The 25,000-nt window shown below is 38.1% G+C and overlaps 2 protein-coding genes across 6 annotated transcripts in view; both read right to left on the reverse strand.

Annotated features, from left to right (window-relative positions):
* Nucleotides 1-12,668, reverse strand: part of LOC110057146 (adhesion G protein-coupled receptor D1-like) — a 24,769-nt gene extending 12,101 nt beyond the window's left edge. The window contains exons 1-9 of one of the 4 annotated variants that reach the window (XM_089272421.1): nucleotides 12,492-12,654; nucleotides 12,331-12,391; nucleotides 7,444-7,511; nucleotides 5,123-5,309; nucleotides 2,235-2,449; nucleotides 1,746-1,837; nucleotides 1,635-1,673; nucleotides 1,041-1,100; nucleotides 1-112 (exon numbers count right to left, since the gene is read on the reverse strand). The exon at nucleotides 1-112 is cut by the window's left edge and continues 72 nt beyond it. In XM_089272421.1, the coding sequence (XP_089128547.1) occupies nucleotides 1-112; nucleotides 1,041-1,100; nucleotides 1,635-1,673; nucleotides 1,746-1,837; nucleotides 2,235-2,449; nucleotides 5,123-5,309; nucleotides 7,444-7,504 (766 nt within the window). In that variant the 5' untranslated portion in view covers nucleotides 7,505-7,511; nucleotides 12,331-12,391; nucleotides 12,492-12,654. Of the gene's footprint in view, nucleotides 113-1,040; nucleotides 1,101-1,634; nucleotides 1,838-2,234; nucleotides 2,450-5,122; nucleotides 5,310-7,443; nucleotides 7,512-9,366; nucleotides 10,540-12,330; nucleotides 12,392-12,491 lie in introns of those variants that run through there. The other 3 variants (XM_089272419.1, XM_089272422.1, XM_089272420.1) reach the window with 3 other exon arrangements.
* Nucleotides 12,669-18,483: 5,815 nt separating this feature from the next.
* LOC149105332 (uncharacterized) overlaps nucleotides 18,484-25,000 on the reverse strand; it is a 7,789-nt gene continuing 1,272 nt past the window's right edge. Inside the window, exons 1-3 of one of the 2 annotated variants that reach the window (XM_089272429.1) lie at nucleotides 23,227-25,000; nucleotides 19,935-20,121; nucleotides 18,484-19,488 (exon numbers count right to left, since the gene is read on the reverse strand). The exon at nucleotides 23,227-25,000 is cut by the window's right edge and continues 1,272 nt beyond it. In XM_089272429.1, the coding sequence (XP_089128555.1) occupies nucleotides 19,206-19,488; nucleotides 19,935-20,121; nucleotides 23,227-23,347 (591 nt within the window). In that variant the 5' untranslated portion in view covers nucleotides 23,348-25,000 and the 3' untranslated portion in view covers nucleotides 18,484-19,205. Of the gene's footprint in view, nucleotides 19,529-19,934; nucleotides 20,122-23,226 lie in introns of both variants that reach the window. The other variant, XM_089272431.1, reaches the window with a different exon arrangement.

The raw sequence follows: 25,000 nt of genomic DNA on the forward strand, positions 1-25,000 counted from the left end.
TCATGGCAAATGCCTCAAGCTGCCGAGTGGCTACCAACAGATTTGTTGCCGTTTCGTGATAGGAACTGTTATTGGAATGTGCAAGTAGCCTTGAAGTTTCATTCACGGCAATCTAAATGCATAGAACCCAATATTAAGGTAGATTAAAAATCAGTTTAACCTAGTAGGCCATTAGACTAAGTTTTTCCCCGATTAAAATATCAGGGAGCTTAGCAATGGTGACGGTGACGGCAAGGACGACACCTAGTAAAACTTGAATTGAAATTTCACCTTCGAGTTTCACAGCTAGCTAGACCTGTTAACTGGGCCTATCGCTTTGATAACTTGGTTAACATGTAATGACCGAGTTCAGTTCCTGAAAGGAATACGGATAATAAGCCAGCGTTGAGATACACTTTGTGTTGTTGTTATGAAAGTCCATATGGTTGCCATTTGAACCTTAATGAATGCACAGTTCTTCACAGGAATAGTTAATTAAGCTAAGCATTGGTGGTAGTTTTTTTCCTTTGTTATTCAAACCACTCTGTTTTCGCTTAAATTTACGTATAAATAGTTGATTCTGTTATTCTTTTACTTTATTCGAATGTAACCGTCGGAGATTGATTAACAGTTGTTCAACGTTGTGAAACATTACTTTGTCCAAAACGGGCAAAATTTGGTCATTTCGCATTGTTTCGTATTAAACATCTAGTATACCCGGATAAAGTACGTTGCAAATTGTTCTGTTCGATAAATAATTTTTTATATAAAGGTTCTCGTTGCCGATGCCGTCGTGGTTTGCTGCAGCTCCCTTAATTTACGAATAGACAAAGATATCACTCACCCCTAAATAACATGTTTGTGCTTCACAGCGTTACCCCACGCCCTTGAATTCACCGAAACCCGTCATCACTTGATGAAACATCATTGTTTTTGACGTAATAAACCTTATCCGTGTTGTAATATCAGGGTTTGGAACACAAAATGGTGTGACTGGTCAACAATACGACCAATAATGGAAACAATCCCGAAGATTTTAAAGCGCAATAATAGTTTCTTACCTGCAGAGAATCTTCATCGTCAACATTGAGCTGCTTCAATTTGATGAGATAATCTGTAATCTTTTTGTACCGAAAGAGTAACACAACATCATTACTTTAGGTATATTAAGTAACTTTTTTGCATTTTTGCCTGGTGGTTCTTAAGTTCGACTTGAAAATTGCAGTCTACGCACTTATATACGATATATACTATCATGTGCCTACAGCACCAAGTCTAACAAGAAAACTGGTTTAAACAGGAAAACCGAAGACAGGAAAAAAAGTGCGATGGTTTTGGCCGAGTTTCCATTGTATTCGAATATGTAGTAGAATTTGTTTCAAAGTTAGGTGGAAAGTGTAAAAAAGCAAGCAAACAAACTAAAAGGTCGTGTGCTTTTTATGTGTCCAGGGAAGGCAAGAGGATGAATGCATTTCTGTTGTAATGGAAAAGGAAAGAAATCTGTTTCCACCGACACATTGAGCGCGGAGAATTATATTTAAAGAATCTTTATGCAAAGCTATAGATTTGAGGGTTGTGAGCTGTCAAGAAAAAAACTATACATACACACATACTGCTATGATTGTACTCTTTAGGAAAAATAAAAACACAATCACCTGTTCCTTTGCACTTGTTGATAGTGTTGGTGAGATACTGGCTGACACAAATGTGGAAATACTAACTGTTCTTGAAGGCAATATCTTAGTCGTATCTGTTGCTTTACTTGGGAATATTGCTGTTACTTTTGTCATCAACGTTGTAGCCACTGCCGTGGGTTGCATTTGTGTTGACTTTGACTCTGTTATGCTTGTTGATAAAACTGCAAAGATTAAGATCGGTTTGTATAATGAATGGTCAAAGAAGATTGTGATGCAAACATGCAATACAAAAAAATTATCACTTCATCTTTTCTCAGTGGTTAAATCCTTAAGTCAATTCTAGGACATCGTGGATTCTCGGCTTGGTTCCGTACATTAGAAAATGAATGTCGAAAAAGAAAGCATGGTTTATAAAAATTCTGTTTAACATTAACGCAAGCGTCACGTGTGATGTTTTAACCATGTACCTGTATGCTAACAATAACCGTCTACTTTCTAAAATCGTCAGATAATATTCTCACAGTTAACTTTTAATCTAGACTAGTCAAGAGTACTAACTGAGTGTGATAGTTTTGAGTTGTCAGATATCATTCGTCTTATAGTAAATCAACTCTTTACCTTCAGATCCTTCGCAAATATAAGCATGTTTTTCGCTGCAGTTTTCAATTTCCAGAAAATTGTCGCTAGTGATCAAGAAGCAGTAAACTCTGATAGGGCCAGTATCTACTAATTTTGTGGCGTCGTTTACACCTACGACGTCGTACATCTTCGCTTTCGCTGAAAATGACGCTCCAGTATCACTCCATCTCCACCTTTCAGGCCGTGCTGTACGACTGAGAAAGTTAAACTTCTTTAGCATAATGCTATTTACATCTGCGTAACTGGCAATTCTTTCCACGCCATAGCAAAATATCGCATGCTTAGCTGGATCACTGGTTACCTACAAACAATAACCTCCATTTGGCGCGAAAATGTGCTCGAATATTTGCCTGCGGACATTTTATGTTCCGAGAAGGGTACCGTTTTCCGAGAGCGAAGCTCGAGGAAAACTTCGAGCTCCGAGGAACAGATAATGTTCAAAGACAAATATCCGAGCCTATTTTAAAAGTGAAACGGAGGCTATTGTGTTTATTATACTTCGAATATTTTTCAGTTTCCAACGCCCACAGTTTTGAAAATTGAGTAATTCGTTTTGCACGAGCAAAGGCGTAATTTTATGGGGGCGTCTATGTATTGCAAATATTATCTTTTCGGGGCGTTTTAAGAGTGTGCCAACAATAACAATAACAATAACGATAACGATAACGATAACGATAGCGATAGCGATAGCGATAATGATAGCGATATCGATAGCGATAGCGGCAACGACAACGATAACGATAAAGATCACAATAATAATGAAATGTTAAGAATCTAGTGTCACTGGGCAGTGCCTTTCCAAGGAATCCAGCGAATTGCACAAAGCTATACGTAAAATCTATTTAGCATATCTGGGTTATTCAGGTTCGAAAACGCTTTGTAGCAAGCCACCAAAATTTGGTACTTTAAAAATATGAGGAAGTTATGTAATTATTTTTTATGCCAGGGTGCTACGCTTGCCCCCAGGCATATGTTTCTTTGTAAAAGTTGGAAATTTTGGGATCCCATATTTTAATGAGTTGGCTTATGAAACATCGCGTATTTACCGATATTTACTCATACTTACTTTATTATACAGTCGAGCGGTTAGGCATATTTTTTGTTTGAAAAAACATCGAAAAGCATGAAATCGGTAAAAAGGTCCATTTTGGACATTAATTTGGGTAAAAAGACCTCTCTATAAGCTCTCCTTATTTATTACCAACCGTAATTGGCGAAAAAGAGTCTCACGAATAGTCAAATGTGATTATGAGAGAGAGAGAGAGAGAGAGAGAGAGAGAGAGAGAGAGAGAGAGAGAGAGAGAGAGGGGGGGGGGGGGGGGGGGGCGAAATAACCTTTTAAGGCTGCTCGCCTGCTTCAACCAAGAGTGCGTAATGTGTGACGGAAAGTAGACGATCAGGCAGTACTAGAAGACTTGAAATATTTCCTGATATTTTGTCGTAATGTAAGTCTTATTGAGTTCTCTAAACGTTCAAAGTCAATAAATCTAACCGGGTAATGTCAAAGAATTGTTAAAGGACGGGACTTTTTGTAACGTTGTATTGTAACTTTTTACAAATTGTAACTTTTTATTGTTCATACTTTGTACTATACTTAGTTATTTTATAGTAACTCGTATATATTTAGCACAGAGAGCCACTAGCTTATCAGTTTATACTGTTACGTGTCACTCTCTCTAAATAAAGTTGATTGATCGATTGAATCGCCATTTACACATGAAATGTTGAACTTTCACTACTTGCTTGAATTTTTTGCGCTTCAAAATTAAGAGTGCCCACAACTTTTAATACAGATATTTGTAGCTTGGACTTAAAAACTGAGTGAATTAGGCTAATAACAGTCAGTCATTCCTGTAGAGGTCCCACTTTTGAAAAAAAAACGTTTGTTTGGACTCAATGTCAGTAAAGATGCTAACGACCATTTTTAGAGGATAAGGAAAAAACGTCATAACTGACTTTGCTTGTGTTTAAGATAAGTGGGTAGTTTTAAGTTGTGTGGAAAAAAGAAAGAAATGTGCAGTAATTCTGAAAGAATTAGAATGTTTTGTGAAATGTTCGAGTTTTATATAAGTAGCATAATTATATAACGTAATCCCCCAAATTTTAAATTTTAATTTTCGATTTTGTGCGGTTTTCAAGGTGGTTCCAAAATATCTTCCAAAAATGAAGAAAGCAAATGTGCTGAGTTAAAGACCATTTTCGTTCATATCATATGTTGCTTGACTTGTGTAGAAGGCAATCCATTTTCCATAAAAACAACTTTAGTGGCCGGGTCTTACACAGACACGCCCTTAACTGTTTTTACCAAACCAGTGGACATTGTTTCTTGCGCATTCCGACTGGCTACTCAAACTAGGGATAGTGTTTGCTATCCACCTCCCAGGTTTGCGAAAGCAGTGAGCAAAATCGATCCCCCATTTGCTACCAGAAGAAGAGGTCATGTTAGTAGTCAATGAGGTAGCTGTTTAACACAAAGAAAACTACAAAAATCGGCTTTGTAGTATGAACAAGTATTGCCTTATTGTGTAATGCCGTGAAATTCATGGGCTTAACCAACACAAAACAATTGGTTTACAATTACCAACTATTTAACATGCTTGAGTTATAAGCTTACTCTGATAACTTCAATGCGGATACTGTTTAATTTTTTTGTTATTGCGAGTTTAATGTTCAGTTAGTTTGTCAGCCTTCAAGGTACCGGGCCTAGGGTAGAAAAAAAAAATGATAAAAGAATTGCACTGCTTGAAATTAGTTGCCGTCTGATTTGAAGCGGAACACTTCTCCCATAGGTTCAACGAGATTTGTTTTGATGCACCCTAGTTCTTTTAACCAAAAATTAACGGTAACAGTGGACACGTATTACTTACAACACTTGTAGAGCCGTCCAGTACTTCGTTATCCTGCTATAATTAAAAGCCATTTTCGCCTGAGTTAGTTCATCCGGCTCGTTTATAATTGCAAGATGTTTGGAGTTATATCCTTGACATGCTGTTTGAGCTTCACTGTAATTTTTCCAGTCTGAAAATGCCTGGTACTCCACGCTGCCTGACAGACCTGCGTGAAGAATGTAAAGCGACGCTTGGCATTATAACATCCACTCGAACATGGCGCGTATTTAATTTAAGTAAGAAAGCCATAAAGTGCTTCTATTTGGACTTATCATCTGAAGAAAGTTTTCGCACTTTAATTTATTGTATGTATATATCTACTCAAGTGCTTCTAAAGTGCGTCTATTGTATTTTATTTATTTCTATAGGATAACAGTAATAAAAATTTAAAATAGTGACATTGAATAGTCTTATGGCAAAGAAACGTGAATTGCCTTTTGCGGTAAGTAACCTGGAGATGTCCCTCAAAATAGCGAATTATACGGTAGTCCGGAAAAGCATCTAGACAGACTTTTAAACGGATGTTCACGTGTTTTCGTTATTGGGTAACCAATCATTCATCGTTTCACTGGTCACCAGAAATTAGAAAACTCAACAGTTACTGGCGCTTTATATAAATACGATTTATTTTCAACGAACAATGATTCTTGTCACAAGGTCTGAAAAATTTTATAAACGAAGCTCGATTGTATCGCACAGTATTCGTTAGCGATTAAAGTGAGCTCACTTTAATCGCTGATGAAGACTGTGCAATACAGTCGAAAGGTTCGTTTACAAAATTTTTCGGACCTTGTGACAAGAATAATTGTTCGTTTATTTATACACCAAGGTCAAGAATGAGCGTACATAGTCACGATTTATTTTGTTTGAACAAAGCAAACGATGAACGCAATGGAAAACGAAAGAAAAAAGAAAGAGCACGGTGCTGTTGTTGTTCTTTTTACCCAGGTAGTGAGGCCTGGGTTTAAATTTCGGCTCTCTCTCTTTTTTTTCTCGTTCAGTCATCAGATCGCCGTCTGGTCTCTAAAGCGCAAGCGTCACCTGTGCAGGCGTACAGCACATGGAATTTACAGACGTTGTCGTCGTGAAAAGTTAACAGGGATTCCATGATTTCTAGGGCGATGAAATCACATACAAACGAACACACCAGATGCTTGTAATTATATCCTTGACATGCTACATGAGCTTCACTGCAACTTTTTTAGTCTGGAAAGGTCTGGTACTCCACACTGCTTGATAGACCTGCATGACGAATGTTTGACGACGCGTGGGCTCGACATTGCAACATCCACTCAACCATGTTACAATTCATGCTATAAAGATTGGCGTGTATTTAATTCAAGTAGAGATGCAATTAAATGACTTTACTTGGACTTATCATGCGAACAAACATTCCGCGATTTACCCTATTGTTTGTGTTATTAATGATAGATATCTACTTGACAGAGGGATCTCAATGAGACCTACCTAATATAACTAACAATAGACGGATCGAAACTTACATATGTAGAAGAACCAACCAACGACTGTTGACAGACGTTAAGAGTCCTACAGCTAATACCATCAAAGCTAAACAGACCAATAAGTTTCAATGCATGGACTGGAATTAAAACACCACGACTGACAAACGCGGTGCGCTTGACTCTGAATATAATTTCCGCTCAGGCTGTCGAAACGTCAGTCACCAGCAACAGTTCTTTTCAAAACTTCCCTCGCCCAGAAGATTACACTATACGAATTGCGTTTTTCATGAACACTTGAATCTGTTGTTTTGCTTTAGCAAAACGCGAACAATAATAATAATAAAATTGATTCCTTTTTTTGCTTTACCATCGGAGACTCGGAGCCACGGGCTGTTAACTTTGGCTGGAGGAAGTAAACACCGCAAAAATTGAAGCGCAAGAGTTACTGTAAGTTTTCTCTGCGTCCATTTTTACGGGTTTATCTCGTCCTAACTGAAGTCATTGCCCGTGGGTTTCAGAGGCTGATTTGTTTATAGTTTTCAACCTTTGGTTTAGTGAAAGGCCCATTTTAATCAGTCTACATCAACAAGCTACCAGTTCGCCTGAAATGGACTCACTTATGTTACCCTCTCCAATAAAGTCTACTACTACTACTATTCTGAAAATTTAGTGTTTTCCACTATTTTTTGCAACATAAAGGAATACAAGCGTTATGGTGTGACAACCCAACCAAGTAAATAATCATAGAAATTGCTGCCAGTGAAATATTTTAAAACTGAAGGAAAATGCCCTATGTTTAGGCTTAAAAGGTAAGGAATTAATTATTTTCATACATACCGCATAAAAATACCAAGATAGCACCAACAATCAGCAGGTGGGTGCAAAAAGTCTCCTTCATTATGATTCTGAAACAAAGCAATAAATGCGGAAATAAGAAAGAAAACCAATTTTTGTGCATGAGATGGGTCACACCAGGAGCCATAATCGGGGACGGAGACCGTAAGTCTCGGGATTCGCGCGTACCTATGATATGGGACAATTTTTCTATTTTTAGAACAAATTGCGCCATCCTGACGTCATATATCCGCGCGGATCCACGCACATGTCGGGGGCTCTCGTGTGGATGCTGTCACGTTGCGTGATCAAATGGTGAGAGTTGAGAGACCTTGAGAGATTATCTTACGTATTTTTCCCAGCGATGGCAGGGGATAAGGCAGCGAATACGAACCAGGGCGCTTATATGTAGTTTTATGCTCTGAGCTAACGGAAAAGGTGGGTTTTTCAGGGTCGAAAACAAGACTTCAATCTCGCGCTGGGAATGAATAATAAGATCTGCTAGTTATCTGCTAGTTGTAAGCTTACGCGTATGCTTTTGCGTTTGTTTTGACTTAAGAATATAGCAAGAAAACTCTCTATTCTGGTATCGAGTTAATTTGTGAGTTTCTCAGACAATGGTTAATCATAACCAAAACCTGTTTTGATGGTTTCTTATTGTTTAACTTCTGCTTGTTTGGTGAGTTTGCAAAAGTTTTTGAAAGGAAAGTCTGACGCGTACAATTAGCTCATTTGCATAGTGCAGCTCGTGCACTTTCAAGTCCGAGTCGGTGTTTTCAGTTGTCAACAAATCTTGACAAAGATTTCTTTCGTTATCTTTTGTGCTGAGATGCTTCGACAAATTTCACGAACGCAAAAAAGGCTACTAACATCATGTGTGTTTCTTCAACATAAGCATAGTGAAGTTTTATACAGCGAAAAATGAAAATAGACAACGAGTTTTGATAACTCTATCAATGAAATCGAAATCGTTATTCGAAGTTGATTAAAGAAAGCGTCATCGAAACTTCGCTGATTATTTCTGCTTTATTCACATATTTTCAGCTTAGCTTTTAATATGTTCTCAAACATTTATCAATCTTAAACATATTTAAAAACTATAGAGTTATTGTTTGAGTTCGATGTACGCTTTCACACGAAAGTGCGGCGGAAGTACAATTTGTCATGTTTACTGACTGTACAAAACACGCATCGGCGGGCGCTCTCATTCATCGACAACACAGAATTTACTGGATTTTTACACGAGTAAAACTTAGCAGTATCTACGGACGTAAAGTTATTGGACCTTGATGCCAGTGAAACATCAAGTGTTGCTTACAATTCAAGCGAAACTCAAACTAGCAATTATTTTGTTCTACTTTTCGGTCGCGATAGACTGGCAAATTCCTCGCAAGCGTGTGGCAAGAGGACCTAGGAAACTATGAAGTCCTGAAGCTCTGCTATATCTAAATATATCCAGCTAGTTTTTTGCTGTGTCATGGAAAAGCTGTTAATCTTCAACATATGTGAAATTTAAAGTGGAATGATGTACAGTTCATGTAAAAGAAGCATCCGTCGGAACACAACTTGGTCAGCGATATATATAAGCTTACAGCGGAACATACCTAAATTCGACACTGTCTTACTTCACTCAAACTGGAGCAGCTTACGACGAAAATACTTAAGCAAAATTCCAACAGACGTAAACGCGTTAAGTTGTGGGGCAAAAACATGAAACATTTCGAAATTTCGGACGCCATTTCCCCCGCGCGACATCCGCAGAAATCCTCGCAGCATGTACGCGCGTGTGCCGCAGGTGATGGCGCAATTTGTTCTAAAAATAGAATTATTGTCCCATATCATGGGGACAACCCCAATTCTAGAAATGGCGCGCGCTTACGGTCTCCGTCCCCGATTATGGCTCCTGGTCACACCATGAATCTTTACCTGATGGACGGTGGCCTTTGGGCATGTTTAAAAACGGATACGTTCTTCTTCTAAATGGCAATCATGATACCAAAATTGTCGTACGTGAGAAAACTGCATCAGTTACCAGTGCAAACAATTCCTCTAAAATAGAGCTGAGAGGAAATTGTTAAAAATGCGGCTTTAGAGTTTTCAGAGTAGATCCCCTGTTTCATCTTGTCACTTTGGCGTAAGTAATTTAATCGTCGCTAAAGATCTATCTAAAAATTACAATGAAGAAGACTGACCACAAAGCCACTTCAGTCTCCACAGTCATACTGAACTTTTACATCTTTTTTTTTCTTTTATATCAAGTAAAATGTATGAGTGAAAAAAAAAAAAAAGAATCATTTTTATTTCATCGTATTTTTTGTTTGGTTGATGTTAAATGTTTCATTTTCCATCTTGCAATAGGACGGGAAAAATAAGAACTTTTCATCTTTTGTTCAAACTGTAAACCTACACGCAATGAAGTGAAATTCTGCCTGTAAACGACCACAGTTTTACTCTTCTTTTGAACGAAATAGCCTACAAATTAGAAAGAGAGTTATCAATACTTCCGTTTTCTGAAATAAAGTGGCAACTCGCAAGCAATTCTAGTTTGCCAGGAAATGAAGTTTTCAGTTTATCAGTTTATCTCAAAATTGACAATTTTGAGCAAACAATATTTTTCGGTATATACAGATGATTCTGTCTGTTAATTACATCTAGTTTATAACTGTCATCAGATTGTCACTCGGTTGTCGCTTTAATTAAACTAGCAAAAAGTCAAGTGATATGAGCACAAAGTCGTTATTACAGGTTGTAATCGATTTTCGCACCGGATCTTTCGGGAGCAGCTCGTGGTTTTTGCTAACTGGGCAAAAGCACGAAAGCAGGCACCAAATAAAGCGAGAAAAGGCGTGAAAATCTTTCAGTTAGGATGGCGCCGATGCGTTAGTGACAAAGCAAAGGCTCGTATTTTGAACAGGAGAAGCTCCTTACGCAGGTCGATGTGAACTAAATTGAAAATTAAACTACATTACACATTAACATACACACACAGAGTTATCGTTTTTGGTTTGTTTTCACCTGTCCAAAATAATGAGTTTTCGTATGAAAATAAACGCATACTCTCTGATACGTTTTTGCCTATCGCAAGCTCTAAAACGCCCAAAAACGCTGATGTATGGAAAAGACAGTATATGACGCTTTTTTCGGCAGTGGTTTGAAAAGCCTCCGTTTTCACCTTCCCACACTAGAAACGGAGCGGTTTTAAAATGATACTATTTTAGAAGGCCCCAGTTTTGAAAACTTTTTTTTATCAGCGTTTTCGTTGGTTTTAGTGCGGACGATAGGCGATAACGGGTCAAAATACACGCGCTTTAGTTTGCTCGGCGCCTTGGGAAGTGCTGCAGGAAGTTGTTGCCAGCCACATCAGCTAATGGTTCTCTCCATAGTTGCACATAACATAACTTTACAATATCTTTCATAATTTATACAATAAATTTATACCGAGTCCAGTTCCACTGTGTAGCGCATATTTACTCGGCATGATAAATCCAGCACTTAGGTATATATTGTTTGTTTGAATTAAAAAAAAAAATCGGAAAAGCCGATCTTTATGACATCTTTAAAAAGGTCCATTTCGGACATCAATTTGGATAAAAATCTCTCTATAAGCTCTCCTGATTTATTAACAACTGTGATTCGAGAAAACATTCTCACGAAGTGTCAAATGTGATTAACGACTAATGGCGGGTTTGGCGATGACTCAACTCAAATTATAACAAACTTATAAAAACCAAGAAAATGAAATGGAAAGGTCTGAACAAAACTATTAAAATAATCATTTAAGGCTGCTCATTTCCATGGGAATACGTGATTTTTCATCAACGGCTGCTTCAACAAAGAATGAGGATGTATGACGAAAAAGCGACGTTCTGTGATCAGTGCTAGGACTCAGAAGGAGAAAACAAAATGTTGAATTTTGACTTACTTGCTCGAATATTTTGAGAGAATTTTGATTTCAGTTTTGTAGCTTTTCCGTGAGGTGCCCACAACTTTTAATACAGATATTTCTACCTTAGGCTTAGTACATTAGGCTGATAACCTCTATCACTCATGTATAGAGATACACTCAGTACCACTTTTGAAAAAAATCTGTTTGTTTGGAGGCTATGTCAGCAAAACGCCAAAGACGTTCTTTTTAGAGGGTAAGGTAAAAAAAAGTCAATACTTTGCTTGTGTTTTTGATGAACAAATAATTTTTAGTTGTACGGAAAGAGGAAAAAAATATGCAGTAATTCTGTAAGAATTAGAATGTTTAATTAAATGTGCGAGTTTTATGTAAGCATAATGTAACCCCATAGTTTGGAGTTTCAATTTTCGATTTTGCGTGGTTTTCGAGGTGCCTGCAAAATGAATTCCTCGAAAAATATAGAAGGCAAATGTGCCGAAATATAGGCCCTGTTCGTTCATTGCATATATTGCTTGACTTTTGTAGAGAAAATGAAGACAATCCATTTTCCACGAAACTTTGAGTGGTCGGTGCTCAAACGAACACGCTGTTAATCCCACTTTTTGCTTTACCCTCGAAGATCCAGGGCTAGAGAACCCTGCAAATATTGAAGCGACGAAAGTTACTGTAAAGTTTCGTCGCTTCAATTTTTGCGGCGTTTACTTTCCCCCAACCCAACTAGCTGTCCCTGGGTCTCAGAGGATAATTTTTTTGCTTATTCTTTTCAACATTTGGTTCAGTGAAAGGCGCATATTAATTGAGATTAGCCAGCCACCAGCTCGCCTAAAATGGACTCATTTATTGTGTGTTCCTACATGAAGGAAAAGAAGAGTAATGGCTTGAGAATCACTTATAAATATTGCTGCGAGTGAAATGTTTTAAAAGTAAAGGAAAATGTTCTATGTCAAGGCGTAAAAAGGTAAGGAATTAATTATTTCCATACAAACCGTGTGAAAATTCCAAGATAGCACCAATAATAAACAGGAGGTCGATGATTAAAGTCTCCTCCTGAAACAAAGCAATAAATGTGGATATATAACAAAAAAACATTTCCAGCTTAACATTATACTTGAGATGGGTCATGTCATGAATCCGTTCAAATCTGTACCTGACAGACGCTTGCATTTGGTTATGCTTAAAAACGAATACGTTTTTCTTGTAAATGGCAATACCAGAATTGTTGTATGTCAGAAAACTGCATCAGTTGACGACGAATTAATAGGATTCGCAATTTAGCCAATGCAAACAACTTGTCTAAAATAGAACTGAGAGGAAATTATTAAAATACGGCTTGACAGCTATCAGAGTAGATCCCCTGTTATATCTTGTCACCTTGGCTTAATTCAATCCTCAATAAATTCTAAATATCTATCAAAAAAATTACAAAAACGGAAGACTGTCTTAAAAACTTTCGAGTAATTTCCGGATCCACATTCATTCGGTACTTTTCTTCCGATCGACATAATGTAAAATGTATAAGAGTGAAAAAACAAACATCAAGCCAAGGTATGATGTTATATATGTGGATAAATTGACCTATTGTAGTCAAGGCGCATTTGTTGATCCGATGGTGGTCTGTCATATGACATAACAGCCATCCATGTTAAGGAGTGTTATCCGTCCGGTAGTGTAAAAGACTGGTCGCATTTATGCTATGTATTTTCGCTTAACAACCGTGGGGCGCCTTTTTCGCCCCACCTTTGCTGAAAATGAGAATTTAGTTACCACGTACATTGTTAACAATTAACTTTTATTTGAGTTTCAATTAAAACCGCCACAGTATAAGTGGCTAAGAAATGCCAATTAACGAGTTGATCATTTTGTTGTACATCATATGATCTTCAGCAAACTAGTTCGACCCCACAGAGAGCTCCCGAATTCAGTTCAGTACAATGGTCGGCATAAAAAGTTTTATTTTGTTTCGCATTCTATTTTTTGTTTGGTTGATGTTAAAAGTTTCGTTTCCCATCTTGTAATAGGACGGCAAAATAAGGACTTTTGAACTTTTGTTCAAACAATAAACCTGTCATGACTTAATGAGGAGAAATTCTGTTCGAAAAGACGAAACGGCTTACAAATTGGAAGGCGAGTTATGTTGTCAGTGTTACTAAAATGAAACAATAAATATCTTTCATGAAGAGTTTCCAGCTGTCTTGCATAATTTCCTCATAGCTATTTACATAATATGCTAGCAATATACTTTCGTTTACTGAAGTAAATTGTCAGCTCACAAGCAATTCCAGTTTGTCAGGAAATTATTTTGGTTGTCAGTTTGCCAAAAAATCGACAATTTATTTTTAGATAGATCTTTTTGATACCTTTTATTTAAAAAAAAGACAGAAAAATTGATTATAAACGAAGTTATGAAGGAAAAACGATTCTGTCTGTTAATTACACCTACCAATGGGCTCATGATCTAGATGATCCAAACTTCAATTCATTTCTAAATACTTTATGCGAGTGAGGAAAGAGTCTTTAAAAGCTGATTGAAAATGCTTGGTATTTATCGAAACACCTTTTAAAAGTATTATCCAAGCGAAATTATTTTGTGCTAATGGCAGGGTTGGGAAATGGTAGAAAATAGTGTGGCAATAACTTCGTCGGAGGCTTTTTCTTAAATAAATTAACATATTAAACTCTTGTATAAATTCAATGAAACACATTAAATTAAAATGAAGCTCAGTGGTCATTTCATTTTTTTTTATTGAAAAGGGGATATGAACGCTCTACTTTAAGCTTGATGGGCACGTATTATGGTCTCCAAGGAAAATTCAGAAGGTGTTAAGGTAAGAGAGAAGAATACAGGACATATTTCTGTTGAAGAGCGCGGAGATGTAGAGCTGTATTTGTTTGCAGTCACGTGTTATTTCCTTTCGACTCCTTGGTGTTTGTGCGCACTGCCTCGGATCCCATATTTCAACATGACGTGCAGTGCATGCGTACTTTAACACTAAAAGTATGCCCTGAACAGTGGGCTGTGGCTTGGGAACATTTCTTTTTTCATCAGATGCGGCAGAGATTTTTTCCTATCCGGTTATCCCTGTCAAGCAATTTTCAATAAGATTACACTCACCAAACGACAGATAAACGGCTAAAGGGCGTTCCCATTTATCTAGAAAACCTCTATGCACGAAATCCAATATACAATCCTAAATAAATATAGAAAACAAATATTTTCTGTTTTCAAATACTCGTCGTGTTTAATGACAGCAATGGTACGTTACATGGCTTTGGTTTGTTCAAGTTTGGTAAGCAGGCTATAAAAACGGAGTATTATAATAAAACACTAATTTAATAGTTAGCTTCTTTATTCCGGATTAAGGAAATATTAGCTTAGCTCATCATTTTAATTTTCTGAAGTTAACTTGCGAATAAGGATCGGTCTGTTCAAAGTGATAAAGCTTACGAACCTTTCAACAGTTTTAGCGTCCAAAAATCATCTTAATTTGAGTTGACGAATTCGTTAAATACAAATTTTCCAACCCCAGTGTAAATAAATAATCGGTTTGCTTTGGCTTTACAATGACAATTAAATTTCGTAGAGGATGACAAGATAAATGTCAGCAATTGCTCCTTAACAGTAGACAACTGTATTTGAAACAAATACTTAGAGACATCCTAACTGTCGGCCTCGTGAAACTGGCTCCAGCATGAAAGCCAGTAAAAAACTTTTTCTCGTAATTTAAATTGTCAGATACCTACTAGTCACTATGTACATAGCTTGTGTTCTGCACCGTATGCGATTACAATCGAACACACCACTATAAGCAATGGGAAGCCTACAAGAGAAATCAAACTGACATACTCATATGGGAAAGAAAAGAAAAGAAAAACCAGGAAATGATTTTCTTATGGTTATCATGGTTATCAGTATTGCTAGTGGGCGCGTGCGCACCACGACGACGGCGGAGTCGCGCAAGATAGCAGCCATACCCCAGCTAATAGGTTGACAGAGACATGCAGCCTTGGTTTATAGCGTACTTCTAAGTTATTGGGCATCCCTGTTATGGTAAATTGACATCTGTCAAAACTAGGTATGCAATGACTAATATCACGTGACCATATTGGGGGGCTCAAGTTTATCGTTGACAAAGTACTGGTTTTCAATTTGATCACGAGCTCATGTCATGTTAACTTGCTGTAATCAGGGCCGGGTTGTTAGGAAGCCGGTTAACACTAGCCCAGGATTAAAAGTTAACCAAAGCAAAACGGGGCGAAACAATATACAGAAAACTTACAAAATTACAATAATCAAATCAAAATTCTCGCTCATCCTGGGTTAGCTTATCGGGCTTTGAGGGCGAAACAATATACAGAAAACTTACAAAATTACAATAATCAAATCAAAATTCTCGCTCATCCTGGGTTAGCTTATCGGGCTTTGCACAACTCGGCCCAGGAGCTCCGCTTTTAGGCTTGGCTAAATCTAGATATTAGTTGAATGATGCAACTATTGCTGTTGCAGTCCCTAACTGTATAAAATCTTTTGACATCCTTATTGCTACCGACTACCCTGCTGTCTAATCTGTATCGTTTATACGGAAGATGGTTTTGATGTAGCCTGCAGTGCAGGCGTCTTATTGGGGCGAGTTAGCATTACAACCTTGCGACCGCCTTTTTAGACCACCATGTTAGACCGCCATGTTAGACCGCCATGTTAGACCGCCATGTTAGACGGTGGGGGTTGGGGGAGGGGAAAATGAGAAGACGCCTGCCCGAAAAGCCCGTTAAAATGCGAAACACCTCCTGATTAATTGCGCTTCACTGCATTTCCGGAAATGAGCGGGTAACCAATCAAAATGAGGTTTTCTCGACACCGGAAGTCTCACATGGGTACACACCACGATAAGTTTGTGCCAAGCCGCAGGATGTCTTGCATTCTCACACAGGTACGTGTTACGCTAGCAACTTCAGACGTACAGAGTATTTTAGAAATACCGGCAACTGATGAGATCCACATGGAGGATCGAAACCATAGTCTTGCCTGAACTAAGCCGAACAATGGCATATAAAACACGCAAAACAGTCAACAGGACTTGCGCGTAAACAGCTACATTTGAATCATGTGGTGCCAGAACAACCAAAGGAGGAATAAACCTACACATCGAGCAAGAGAAACATAAGCTCTATCAGATAGCTGCAAGAAACATAAGAATGTCTCTAGACAAACGTATAGCTTTCTCAAAGTAAAGCTACGGCGTCTCCGAAGGAAATCGTACGAGAACAAATATGATATCCGTGATAAGGATCTACCTACTGTGCTTGCAAACAGTTCTAATCACAGCCGGGCCCGGCGTCACAATATAGAATGCAAGTGAGCAACATGTTCACGGTAAATTTCATCTTTTGTCCCTCAAAAACAAATTCATGGAGACTTAAAAGCATATCTGGCAATAGAAATGAGCCTAAACAATGCATAAACACAAGGCAAATTACAGAGGTGTCAAACTCAACGAGTCGACATGCAGATAACAGCGCAAACCATGCAGACCTATGACCTATGAAAATTTGCCATAGCACGATCTAACGGCTCAACTCCGCTTAAAATTCCTCCTTATTACACACCATGAAGCGCCCTTCCTGAACACGAGTGAAGCGCCAAGAAAGGTCGAGTGACCAAACGGAGAACGGCAAATGTACAAATGTCACGAACCGTAAAAGTAGTGTAGGCTAGTCAACCCCATTTTACGTAAATATTAAGCTTTTCCCAAAGCCAGAGGGTAGCACTGCCAACAGATCTTTTCCGGATACCAGTGTGGAAATTGCGTCTTTTTGCTCCGTTCGTAATTCGCGAGACATTCCAAGTTCACATAAACGCTTGAGAGATTTCTCGAGAGCGGAATCGAAACTAACAACATCACTTTCGACAGAGTTCGCCATGTTTCTTACTCCCACGAGCGCAACGAAATTTAGGCCTCACGGAATGGTATGCCGTACATCAGCGGGAAAAAATTTATGACATGCGCAGTCGAACGGTTTCTCGGAAACACTTGTTCCAGTCAAATTATTGTAATAATAATAATAATAATAATAATAATAATAAAATATTTATATAGCGCCAATATCCTAAAAGTTCAAAAGCGCTTTACAGTTAGAAATATTAAAAACACTTAAGACTAATAAAGTAAAAATTAAAAAATGTCGCTAAAGAGTTATAAAAATGCTTTTTTAAAAAGGAACGTTTTTAGTTTATGTTTAAAAAGGGACACTGAGGAGCTGTTCTTGATGTCAGACGGAAGAGTGTTCCAGAGTGTAGGAGCTGCTACAGAGAAAGATCTTGCGCCATATGTTTTCAAATTGAAGTGCGGAATGGAAAGAAGTTCTTTAGAAGATGAACGTAGCTGACGAGACGGAGTGTAAGGAGTGAGAAGATCACGAACGTATGAAGGTGCCAGATCGTTTAGGGCCTTGTACGTGATGAGTAGAATTTTAAAGATGATACGATAGTTAACAGGAAGCCAGTGGAGATTAAACAAAATAGGTGTGATGTGTTCGTGTAAACTTCTTGGCTGAATATCGTCTTCCAACGCGAAGTTTTTGGCCCATAGACGTGAAAAGAAGGAAGAATGGGGCACAGCTGATAGTTCTACCGTTTTAATTTTTTCTCTTTCGTCGCGTAAGTGGCAGAAATACGTATTTTTTTACTTTTTTGCCGTCCTCGGCGGGCGGAGGCGGTGATATCGAAAAACCGAAACGGTGAAATTCGAGATTTGCCTTCTAGTTTCCTGGATAATGAAGGTCTAGAGGCCTAGACTGATTGCTCTCGAAGTTATTTCAACTTTTTCCCTGCGCGCCCGAGATATTGTAGTGGAATAAATATCGAATGCACTAAGCGCACGGAGACAGCTTGGGAGATGTTAAACTCGAGGCTACGAGAGGTGAGTTCACGCTCCATTCTTTCAGGTAAATGCAAATAGTTACCCCCTGCTAGTATTGATTAGTAAGCCACAACAACTGATTGGTATTGCAGTAATGATTTTTTCCCAACATAATACGCACTTTCATTTTTAATGATCTGAATAAAGGTGGTTTTGTTTAGACATCTCGCTGTTGATAATATTTTCATGATATTTTGGGAGGGAATAAAATTATTCAGTCTGTTGTGCGTTTTATCAGTTACATCAGGTTTTAATAAACACTGCTCTGCTTTACATTCCACTATATTAAGTTACTTTCGATTCCTTTCAACCTTGTTTTTTCTCTCATGCAACATGGTACCTCATGTACATTAGTACACTGCTTTATGTTATTTTATCTTATACAACACTCTTGTGTAATTTGAAGCAAACTTTTCGTTAAAAATTAGCAATACTGACATTTTTACGGTGAAAATTATGCGGCTTACTTATCATGCTAGTTTTAAACAACTGTCCCATATGAATGATAATGAAAAACAATTATGTATGTTCAAATTCATTGTAAACTGCTGACTGTACAACTTTACAGCAGTCATGCATTATAATCACTCAGAAGTATTTTTATATTCACATTCACTGTAAACTGCTGACTGTACAACTCTACAGTAATCATGTATTACATTATAATCACTCGGAAGTATTTTGATATTTATGATCACTATTATTTACACTGCAACAATTTGTATTTTACAAATGGCTAAGACTCCTCACAAACTAATTACTTTATCTGAATCTCAGATAGAACATACTTGAAGCACATTTATTTAATATGAAATTGTTACAATTGAAAATAATCTTTTTACGAAAATACATTTTTAGAAAGAGCCACCCCATATTTGACTTTCTTTCTTCTTGCACAGGTAACTGGGTGGTATGCATGTCCAAAGTGGATGGAAGATCAATGTTCAAAGACTGCACAATGTTTGGCAGGTTTTGTATGAAGAACTGGCATTCTCTTGGTAAGTCATGTATTGAAAGTTCCTGTCCATAACCCCATACCTCAATAGCTGCAAGTTGCATAAGAGATGGAACCTTTCCAGCTGTTCTGAATTCTGTAATGACAGTTGGCCGGAATGACCTCTGGTTTTCCAATTGTGATGTGCCTTTGGTGGAAGCTTTCCACTGCAGTCCACTGCTATCCACCTCCCAGGTTTGCGAAAGTAGTGAGCAAAATCGATCCCCCATTTGCTACCAGAAGAAGAGGACATGTTAGTAGTCAATGAGGCACCTGTTTAACACAAAGAAAACTACAAAAATCGGCTTTGTAGTATTAACAAGTATTGCCTTATTGTTTAATGCCGTGAAATTCATGGGCTTAACCAACACAAAACAATTAGTTTACAATTGCCAACTATTTAACATGCTTGAGTTATAAGCTTACTCTGATAACTTTAACGCAGATACTGTTTAGTTTTGTTGTTATTGCGAGTTTAATGTTCAGTTAGTTTGTCAGCCTTCAAGGTACCGGGCCTAGGGTAGAAAAAAAAAATGATAAAAGAATTGCACTGCTTGAAATTAGTTGCCGTCTGATTTGAAGCGGAACACTTCTCCCATAGGTTCAACGAGATTTGTTTTGATGCACCCTAGTTCTTTTAACCAAAAATTAACGGTAACAGTGGACACGTATTACTTACAACACTTGTAGAGCCGTCCAGTACTTCGTTATCCTGCTATAATTAAAAGCCATTTTCGCCTGAGTTAGTTCATCCGGCTCGTTTATAATTGCAAGATGTTTGGAGTTATATCCTTGACATGCTGTTTGAGCTTCACTGTAATTTTTCCAGTCTGAAAATGCCTGGTACTCCACGCTGCCTGACAGACCTGCGTGAAGAATGTAAAGCGACGCTTGCCATCATAACATCCACTCGACCATGGCGCGTATTTAATTTAAGTAAGAAAGCCATAAAGTGCTTCTATTTGGACTTATCATCTGAAGAAAGTTTTCGCACTTTAATTTATTGTATGTATATATCTACTCAAGTGCTTCTAAAGTGCGTCTATTGTATTTTATTTATTTCTATAGGATAACAGTAATAAAAATTTAAAATAGTGACATTGAATAGTCTTATGGCAAAGAAACGTGAATTGCCTTTTGCGGTAAGTAACCTGGAGATGTCCCTCAAAATAGCGAATTATACGACAGTCCGGAAAAGCATCTAGACAGACTTTTAAACGGATGTTCACGTATTTCCGCTATTTTATTGGGTAACCAGTCATTCATCGTTTCACTGGTCACCAGAAATTAGAAAACTCAACAGTTACTGGCGCTTTATATAAATACGATTTATTTTTAGTTCGTATAGTGTGATCGTCCCGGTGAGTGTAGTTCTGAAAAGAACTGTTGTTGGTGTCTGACGTTTCGACAACCTGAGCGGAAGTCATCTTCACAGTCAAGTGAATAGTGTTTGTCAGTCGATGACGTTATAAGTCTGGTCCGTTGAACGTGATTGGTCAGTATAGCCATGATGGTATTGGCTGAAAGACTCGTGTAAAGTTTGTCATCAGTCATTGGTGGGTTTCGAACCGTCTATTGTTAGTCAAATAGGTCGGTTTTTGGTCCGTGTATTGTTAAGTCGGTCTGTTAGAAGTCCGTTTGTCGGTTTCGTTTCCGTCATGGATAAGTCGTTTGTAAGGCGCTGGTAGTTGTTGACATCCGTTGAGAGGCGTTTGTTCTAAGTTAGTGTACCAGCTTTCCAGAGTCAGTCGTTGAAAATAGTTTGTGCTGTAGGTTAAGCACTGAGCAGAGTCCCAGTCAATGTTGTGGTTTGTCAGTTGATGATGTACAGCAATGTGATTGTTGGCATCACCATTTCTCGTGGCTCGTTTGTGTTCAGTCAGTCTCGTGTTAAGGTTTCTGCCAGTCTCACCAATGTAGGAAGCCTGGCAGTCGGAGCATTTCATCTTGTAAACTGCTCCCTGTCTGTTGTTAGGTTCGTCTCTGTCTTTCACGTTGGTCAGTAAGTGTCGTAACGTAGTTGTAGGTTTGTGGGCTACACGGATGTTGTAGGGCTGCAGGATCCGTGAGATGGTCTCAGAAGTGCCCTTAATGTAAGGTATGGTCAATGTAGTAACAGGTGTTGGGTTCCTGTTCGTAGCGTCAGCTTCAGTAGGTCGGTAAATGTTTCGTCTAATAAAGTCAGCGTTGTAGTTGTTTCTGTGAAAAACACGTTTAAGGTATCTGTTTTCGTCACGTAAGCTGTCCGGTGTGTCACAAACTAGTTGCGCTCGTCTCGTCAAAGTCTTTATAGTCGTGGCTTTGTGTGAAGTCGGGTTGTAGGATGATTCGTCAAGTAATCTGTCGGTATGCGTCGATTTTCTGTACACTGTCGTTCTTAATTCGTTGTTGTCGCGGCTTACCAAACAGTCTAGAAAAGTAAGTTTTCCATTTTCTTCGATTTCTTTAGTAAACCGGATGTCGGCATTCTGTTCGTTTAGGTGGTCGTGACACAAGACGAACAACAAGCAATGAAACGATTGAAAAACGACAACAACATTGTCATACTACCAACCGACAAAGGACGTGTCATTGTTATTATGGACAAGACTGTTGTTATGGACGTGTCATTGTTGTTATGGACAAGACTGTTGTTATGGACGTGTCATTGTTGTTATGGACAAGACTGTTGTTATGGACGTGTCACTGTTGTTATGGACAAGACTGACTACTTACTTACTATGCTACGATTTATTTTGTTTGAACAAAGCAAACGATGAACGCAATGGAAAACGAAAGAAAAAAGAAAGAGCACGGTGCTGTTGTTGTTTCTTTTTACCCAGGCAGTGAGGCCTGGTTTAAATTTCGGCTCTCTCTTTTTTTCCTCGTTCAGTCAGTCTTCACTATAACTTTTTGAGTCTGAAAAGGTTTGGTACTCCACACTGCTTGATAGACCTGCATGACGAATGTTTGACGATGCATGCGCTCGACATTACAACATCTACTCAACCATGTTACAATTAATGCTATAAAGATTGGCGTGTATTTAATTCAAGTAGAAATGCAATTAAATGACTTTAATAGGACTTAATATACGAACAAACATTTCCGCGATTTACCCTATTGTTTGCGTTATTAATGTTAGATATCTACCTGACAGAGGGATCTCAATGAGACCTACCTAATTTGACTAACAATAGACGGATCGAAACTTACGTATGTAGAAGAACCAACCAACGACTGTTGACAGACGTTAAGAGTCCTACAGCCAATACCATCAAAGCTAAACAGACCAATAAGTTTCAATGCATGGACTGGAATTAAAACACCACGACTGACAAACGCGGTGCGCTTGACTCTGAAGACAATTTCCGCTCAGGCTGTCGAAACGTCAGTCACCAGCAACAGTTCTTTTCAAAACTTCCCTCGCCCAGAAGATTACAGTATACGAATTGTGTTTTTCACGAACACTTGAACCTCCTGTTTTGCTTTAGCAAAACGCGAACAATAATAATAAAAAAATTCATTCCTTTTATTGCTTTACCATCGGAGACTCGGAGCCACGGGCTGTTAATTGGGGCTGGAGGAAGTAAACACCGCAAAAATTGAAGCGCAAGAGTTACTGTAAGTTTTCTCTGCGTCCATTTTTACGGGTTTATCTCGTCCTAACTGAAGTCACTGCGCCTGGGTTTCAGAGGCTGATTTGTTTATAGTTTTCAACCTTTGGTTTAGTGAAAGGCCCATTTTAATCAGTCTACATCAACAAGCTACTAGTTCACCTGAAATGGACTCACTTATGTTACCCTCTCCGATGAAGTCTACTACTACTACTACTACTATTCTAAAAATTTAGTGTTTTCCACTATTTTTTGCAACATAAAGGAGTACAAGCGTAAAAAAACCCAACCAAGTAAATAATCATAACTATAGAGATTTTTGCCAGTGAAATATTTTAAAACTGAAGGAAAATGCGATTTGTTTGTCATACACACCGTATAAAAATACCAAGATAGCTCCAACAATCAGCCGGTGGGTGATAAAAGTCTCCTTCATCATGATTCTGAAACAAAGCAATAAATGTGGAAACAGGACAGAAAGACAATTTTTATGCATGAGATGGGTCACGCCATGAATCTTTACCTGATGGACGCCTGCCTTTAGGCATGTTTAAAAACGGATACGTTCTTCTTCTAAATGGCAATCATGATACCAAAATTGTCGTACGTGGGAAAACTGCATCAGTTACCAATGCAAACAATTCCTCTAAAATAGAGCTGAGAGGAAATTATTAAAAATGCGGCTTTAGAGTTTTCAGAGTAGATCCCCTGTTTCATCTTTCACTTTGGCGTAAGTAATTTAATCGTCGCTAAAGATCTATCTAAAAATTACAATGAAGAAGACTGACCACAAAGCCGCTTCAGTCTCCACAGTCATACTGAACTTTTACATCTTTTTTTTTTCTTTTATATCAAGTAAAATGTATGAGTGAAAAAAAAAAAAGAATCATTTTTATTTCATCGTATTTTTTGTTTGGTTGATGTTAAATGTTTCATTTTCCATCTTGCAATAGGACGGGAAAAATAAGAACTTTTCATCTTTTGTTCAAACTATAAACCTGCACGTAATGAAGTGAAATTCTGCCTGAAAGCGACCACAGTTTTACACTTCTTTTGAACGAAATAGCCTACAAATTAGAAGGAGAGTTATCAATACTTTCGTTTTCTGAAATAAAGTGGTAACTCGCAAGCAATTCTAGTTTGCCAGGAAATGAAGTTTTCAGTTTTTCAGTTTATCTCAAAACTGACAAGTTTGAACAAACAATATTTTTCGGTATATGCAGATGATTCTGTCTATTAATTACATCTAGTTTATAACTGTCATCAGATTGTCACTCGGTTGTCGCTTTAATTAAAATAGCAAAAAGTCACGTGATATGAGCACAAAGTCGTTATTACAGGTTGTAATCGATTTTCGCACCGGATCTTTCGGGAGCAGCTCGTGGTTTTTGCTAACTGGGCAAAAGGACGGAAGCAGACACCAAGTATAGCGGGAAAACGCGTGAAAATCTTTCAGTTACGATAGTGCCGATGCGTTAGTGACAAAGCAAAGGCTCGTATTTTGAACAGGAGAAGCTGCTTACGCAGGTCGATGTAAACGAAATTGAAAATTAAACTACACTACATATTAACATACACACACACAGCGTTAGCGTTTAGCGTTATCATTTGTGGTTTGTGTTCACCTGTCCAAAATAATGGGTTTTTTTTGCCTATCGCAAGCTCTAAAACGCCCGAAAACGCTGATGCATGGAAGAGACAGTATATGACGCTTTTTTCGGCGCCGTTTTGAAAAGCCTGCGTTTTCACCTTCCCGCCCACACTAGAAACGGAGCGGTTTTAAAATGACACTATTTGAAAAGGCCCTAGTTTTGAAACTTTTTTTTTTTTATCAACGTTTTCGTTGGTTTTAGTGTGGACGATAGGCGAAAATGCATCAAAATACACGCGCTTTAGTGTGCTCGGGGCCTTGGAAAGTGCTGTATGAAGCTGTTGCCAGCCATATCAGCTAATGGTTCTCTCCATAGTTCCACATAACATAACTTTACAATATCTTTCATAATTTATACAATAAATTTATGCCGAGTCCAGTTCCACTGTGCAGCGCATATTTACTCGGCATAATAAAACCAGCACTTGGGTATGTATTGTTTGTTTGAATTAAAAAAAAAAATCGTAAAAGCCGATCTTTACGACATCATTAAAAAGG

The sequence above is a fragment of the Orbicella faveolata genome, unplaced genomic scaffold, assembly GCF_042242905.1.
Source record: "Orbicella faveolata isolate gen_17 unplaced genomic scaffold, um_ofav_v1 contig_34, whole genome shotgun sequence".
Lineage (NCBI taxonomy): Eukaryota > Metazoa > Cnidaria > Anthozoa > Scleractinia > Merulinidae > Orbicella > Orbicella faveolata.